Raw genomic sequence first — 6,181 nt, 5'->3', positions numbered from 1 at the left:
TTAGAAATAGCCTTTGTGCACAGCCAGTCTTGTACTCTTCTAGGTTCAAAAACTGTCGTCCATAAAATGCTTTGCACAAATTCGAACATCTGGGTTGTGCTGTTCTGTTGTAAATAAATCTTAACCAATGATTCCTAATTGCATCTACTTCCGGAAGGCCAAATAAAGTGCTTTTGCTTTCGCACTGAAACACACACCGTCTCCCTGACATGACTGCATCAACACTACTGCTGTTCCTGAAACCACGCCTTCTTTCTTTGCGTGCACATTTGGGCGGCATTATGCTAATATTTCCACATTGATGTAGATATGTGGGGGCGTGTTAGAACAAGGCGTTTTAGGAGGGCATGGTTGACTTAACTTTTATAAAGAATATCTCTTTGGATTTGAGACTTTAGTCTTTACAACTTTACAGATCTTCTTTATGCACCAAGAGCTTGTAACACTCCAAAGAGAAAGGAAAACATGAAATCGCATCATATGACCCCTTTAAGCAAAAATACAGTACAAACGACACAATTTACAATAACCATTTATTATTTGAATATATTTGAAAATGTAATTTATTCCTATGATGGCAAAGCTGAATTTTCAGCATCATTACTCCAGTCTTCAGTGTGACATGATCCTTCAGAAATCATTCTAATATGCTGATTTGCTGCTCAAGAAACATTTCTTATTATTATCAATGTTAAAAGCAGTTGTGCTGCTTAATATTTAATTAAAATATTTAACATTTTTTTATATATAGCAATATTTAATATATTTGAAACTGTAATTTTTTTTCAGAATTCTTTGATGAACACAAAAGATTAAAAGAATAGCATTTATTTGAAACATAATTTTTGCAGCAGTTCAGTTTAATCAGACCAATTTAATGTGTCCTTGCTGAATGTAGTATTATATATGCAGTATAAATATCTATCAAAAAAATCTTACTGACCCCAATCTTTTTAAAATTAACAAAAGTATATAAAATAGGTATAAATTACAGAAAGTCCCTACATTGAATGGTTCAGCTGATTAATCAACAAATAATAATGAATTAACTCATTGTGTTAACATTCATTTGCGATCAAATGTTTCTGTTGTCTCAGTTCAGTAATTGATTCAATTCAATCCAAATGATAAGCTAGCAAATACTCATTTAGGGTTACTACCTAAAAATACTGTAGCAGTCTATTTAATTTCAACAAATTAAACAATTGATTATTAGAAGTGAGAGTATTTTGTGGTTTCCCCCAGATTTGGGTTGTTTTTTTGTTGAAATGGTCCACCACCTAAAAATGTTTGAGAACTACTGATCTGAAGAATTCAAAATGCTAAATGATTTTTATTATTAAGAATTTTTTTAAATGATACATTTAGAATGAAATGTAACTTAATATTACATTCAAATGATTGTATTTGTGTGTAGATAAGGTGGAAGCTGAGCTGTTGCATACCTACAGTCGAATAGACCCGTACGACACACTCATCCTGTGCGTTCGTCTGGCTGTGCTGACTGCCGTCACACTCACTGTACCCATCGTGCTGTTTCCTGTGAGTTTCTCACACACACACACACACTCTGTTAAACCTTTACAATTTTAAATAAACTACATCTTATCAGGTTACGACTTCATTAGAGAGTCAGGATTGGATGACAGGCAGCATTTCCGTATCCGATTTCAATGCTTTTGATGCCTTTTCTTAGGTAAGGAGAGCAATTCAGCAGTTGTTCTTCCCAAATAAAACCTTCTGGTGGCCACGTCACATTGCCATAGCTGTCACCCTCCTCACCATCATCAACTTACTGGTCATCTTCGCCCCGAACATCCTGGGCATCTTCGGAGTCATCGGTGGGTTTGGTGCTCTCGGCTCTTGAATGATGTTATTCTGGTCTCTTTGTAGCACTCGTTGGATTCTTTCTCTCTTTCTTTCTTTTGAAGTTTCATTGGTGTGAAAAGAGTGCGAGAGCTGTGTGCAGTGTCCTTAAGTGTCACCATGACAACCTCAAGGACCTCACCGTTGCTTTTATCTCCACATGCATTAAAGTCTTAAACTATAATACTGTACGTACAGTCCCAGCTGTGCATAAATCCATTGCCAACAGCATTATTAATCGCCATTGGAATGTGTATATAATTATCAGCAAAGTCCCATTATGCTTTTCCTTTTATTACATTAGAGTTTTTCCTGGTCTCACACTTAACTCGATAACACTAATTGTTTCTCCACTTCTCGTGAGTTTTACCTACCTCAGAGAAGAATGGACACTATTGTTCTCTTGGCCTAACCACCATGAGAAATCTCTCAATAACTATGGCTTATATTACTTGAAAAGCTTTAGCTCAAGCTATTCTGACACAGTTAAGACTTAGTCCTGAGGCATAATGTTAGTGAAGTATGAAGGTTTAGGTTTACAGTAAGTGTGTACATGTGTTTATTTTTCTGTAGGTGCCACGTCTGCGCCGTGCCTCATCTTTATATTTCCGGCTGTGTTTTACATCCGCATTGTTCCCAAGGAAGAGGAACCTATGCGATCAGCACCGAAAATCCTTGTAAGTACTTAGACATACTGTATTCGATTCCTCCCCATTCATCGACAGTGGGATCTAGTTTCTTACCTCTTGTAGGAATGTAGATGCTTTGAAAACTTTCATACTATCAGATTGAGATCCTCTCAAAAATAATCATGCTAAGAGCTTCGTAAATCCCTTGGGTAAATCCTTGGTGTGACCCAAAACTATTGTAAACTAGTAAACTAATTCCCCTTTAGTTACAGCAAACAGCAGGAATCTGGAGACGTTGGGCGAAACCTAAACGTATAATTGTAGTATTTCTGAATCTCATGAAAACTGCCAAGACATGTCCAGGTTATAATTAACCCTAAAATCCAAAGGGAAAAAAGTATTTTGTGTATATTGAAAATCAAAGCCTTTTTTTAGAGCCATTAAGTTGTTGTTGTTTTTTCATTGTGGGAATATTTTCATGACATTTAAGCATATTTTCTCCCTTGCTTCACATTGTAATGTATTTTTTTGTTTTTAATTAACATTTTATTAAAAAATTTAATTTTAAAAGTAGAATTATAAGTATATAAATATCAATATTTAATGTATGCTCATTAAAAAAAAAAAAGATTGTCATGCACAAAACTCTTAATGTTCTGAAAATTGGCTTCATTTTGTTTGCACATTTTATTTGATTTCATTTTGACCCAGACATTTCTTCACAATGTGCACGCAATCTTGTTTTTTAGATGACATATTATTAATTAATTCCATTAATGCAAAATGTGCTTAATTTAAAAATCATGCACATGAAAATGGCACAATGCAGAAAAAAATCTTAATGTTCTAAAAACTGACTTCATTTAGTTTGCAAATTTTATTGTATTTTATTTTGACCCAGATATTTCACAATATGCACCCAGTCATATTTTTTATATTACATAATCCATTAATCATTTGGAAACGTTGTTTATAATCCTGCATTGAAAATCAAAGCCTTTTTTTAGAGCCATTAAGTTGTTGTTGTTTTTTCATTGTGGGAATATTTTCATGACATTTAAGCATATTTTCTCCCTTGCTTCACATTGTAATGTATTTTTTTGTTTTTAATTAACATTTTATTAAAAAATTTAATTTTAAAAGTAGAATTATAAGTATATAAATATCAATATTTAATGTATGCTCATTAAAAAAAAAAAGATTGTCATGCACAAAACTCTTAATGTTCTAAAAACTGACTTCATTTAGTTTGCAAATTTTATTGTATTTTATTTTGACCCAGATATTTCACAATATGCACCCAGTCATATTTTTAATATTACATAATCCATTAATCATTTGGAAACGTTGTTTATAATCCTGCCTCTCTCCTTCTTTTATAGGCTGCTTGCTTTGCCATTTTAGGAGTCCTATTTATGGTAATGAGCCTCGGCTTCATCATCATTGATTGGACATCAGGGAGCAGCAAAGGAAGCAGTGGTCATTAGGCCTCACCCTCTAATGGTTTATGCTTTTTAATATTACTTTCGGGTCAGTAGTTGGGGAGGATGCATAATCTCTCAGTGATCAGTCACAAGAGTATTACCAGATTCCTAGCTTTAATTGCATTCAATCAATGCATTATTTAGCCGTGTGACCTGCATGTGCTGTAAATGGGGTTTTGACCCATCTCAGGCCAGCATTAATAAATCCATTTAAAGGCCATCCACTTCCAAAAAGGAGTGGAAATAGTTTGTTTTAAAGCAGGGAGAAGACAACCAGAAAAGAAAATCAGAACTAGAAAATGAAAGCCCATGATAGTTAGTTTGTGCCATAGTAACAGCACATGCAGTATGCAGGGTTTACGAACAAAAGGGATTATGCATTCTAACCGAACAGACTCATCAGCTTGCCCAACCTCCCATCCAGCCCTTCATATTATGACCTTTGATCTCTGCCCTTCGGCCACATTCCCAAGAGATTAGAAATCAAAGTAAGTGCTCAGTTCTTATGGGAGGATTGGTGGTTATTAAAGTGTTTATTTCATCATATCTCATCTTAGATATAGCAATACTCTGTGCAATAGCTGTGAGATATCTGACACTGAAGGCCGTTGAGAGGAGACACACAACCTCGTCCAGAATCCAGACTTGATTTGGCTGCAGTCTATTACACTATTTCAAATTTATGCAAATTGTACGTATAGATGTACGTGTCACATTTTTATATGGATTTATAATGTTTATCCTTTCTACAATATTTAGAGATAAATATATTAGTAGATATATGAACATATATATATATATATAAAAGAGTATTCCGATTCATCTGGTATTCACAAGGTTATCCATCACATCCCTTTACAGTATTTGTGACTATTCAGCTAAGATGCCGTCTTTAAAAGATTTCGATTTAAAAAGACAGAATTATTCAAGATGAAAGGCACATTTGAAATATTCTTCTTTTTTTAGGAATACTACTGTTGCGATGGGAAAGCACAGATTGGAAAGCACAGTTAATCATAGGGTCAGGTTGTAATGATCCCATGAGTCCTGCTGATAGACTTTGAAACACTCTCTGGATTTATATGTAGAGAAAACCAAAAACACAGATTCACAGGGTCTTCTCCTTAACTGGAGAAACAAATGTGGTGCATTGATGCACATAAATGTTTTAGTTACAGGGCAAAATGGCATACATGTGGTTACCTTGCCCGGTGGAAACTGATTGGTTTTGCTTCTAGATAGGCTTTAAAAAAAGAGGCTATTAACCCAAGTAGACTGATGATTTTGGAGATCGGTTCCCGCACAGGGTCATTCTGCGATTACTGAATCCTTAAACTACAGCACTTTCAGTTGAAGCACAACCTCCGCTCAATCTCTTGACCTAGTGACCCAGTTATGACTTATGACATAATCGTAGATTAATATATTTTGTAGACAGATATATGATGAACAAAGCCTATGTACTACTAACTGTAAATTGTTCAAAGAAAAGAGTAATGTGTGGACGTCTAACATGGTACATGAATATTTTAAACTTTGTAATTGAAACTCATCATCCTAAAAACAAACAAACAAACAAAAAAATCAAGCACTTACTGGCCCATAATGATCTTAGTGGTAACACTGTGGTGTTTTAGTGTGTGTATGTGTGCGTTCTCTCCTCTTCTCGCTTATGAAGAAAGGATACTTCAGTCAGTGAACGTACTGTAATGGACTATAAGATGTCTAAATGAGATGTGCATTGAAATTGTGGTACTATTTTATTCATTTTTGTCTGTTTAATTAATGTTTAATGGATAGACCAGCCACACATATAACATAATCATCATATTTGTGAACCAGTATTAGCATAATTACATATCTCAATATCTTCGTTCAGTATTTTAAATGTCCCTGGTGTTTGCATCAAGGGCCTGTCAGACAGCAAAGGCACTGTAATATATTCTAAATTACAATCTGTACTTCCTTGTTTTGTTGTTGTTGTTTTTTTAAAGCCTTGTTTATCATGGTCGGATGCTTCATTTCCCTCTTTGTGGTGTTTTGGGAATATATTGAGAAATGAATGATTAAATATGTCCGTATGATTGCTGAAGTGTAACCCATTGAGATCATTGTTAATTTTTTTTGGTAAAGAAGCGTTTAGTTGTGTGTTCTGGTGACGATTAGATGTTATATGTGTAATGCCTCACACACCACTCTGGT

General features: G+C 34.5%; 1 protein-coding gene across 1 annotated transcript in view; it reads left to right on the top strand.

Moving 5' to 3' along the window:
- The window catches only part of LOC107551777 (sodium-coupled neutral amino acid transporter 3-like), a 46,823-nt gene extending 41,111 nt beyond the window's left edge, over positions 1-5,712 (top strand). Inside the window, exons 13-16 of the mRNA XM_016233503.1 lie at positions 1,407-1,542; positions 1,697-1,841; positions 2,440-2,543; positions 3,878-5,712. Of these exons, the coding sequence (XP_016088989.1) occupies positions 1,407-1,542; positions 1,697-1,841; positions 2,440-2,543; positions 3,878-3,982 (490 nt within the window). The 3' untranslated portion in view covers positions 3,983-5,712. The remainder of the gene's footprint in view (positions 1-1,406; positions 1,543-1,696; positions 1,842-2,439; positions 2,544-3,877) is intronic.
- The last annotated feature ends 469 nt before the right edge of the window (positions 5,713-6,181 follow it).

This window comes from Sinocyclocheilus grahami, unplaced genomic scaffold, assembly GCF_001515645.1.
Source record: "Sinocyclocheilus grahami isolate Dianchi unplaced genomic scaffold, SAMN03320097.WGS_v1.1 scaffold433.1, whole genome shotgun sequence".
Taxonomy (NCBI): domain Eukaryota; kingdom Metazoa; phylum Chordata; class Actinopteri; order Cypriniformes; family Cyprinidae; genus Sinocyclocheilus; species Sinocyclocheilus grahami.
This window is presented reverse-complemented; position numbering and strand designations above follow the sequence as displayed.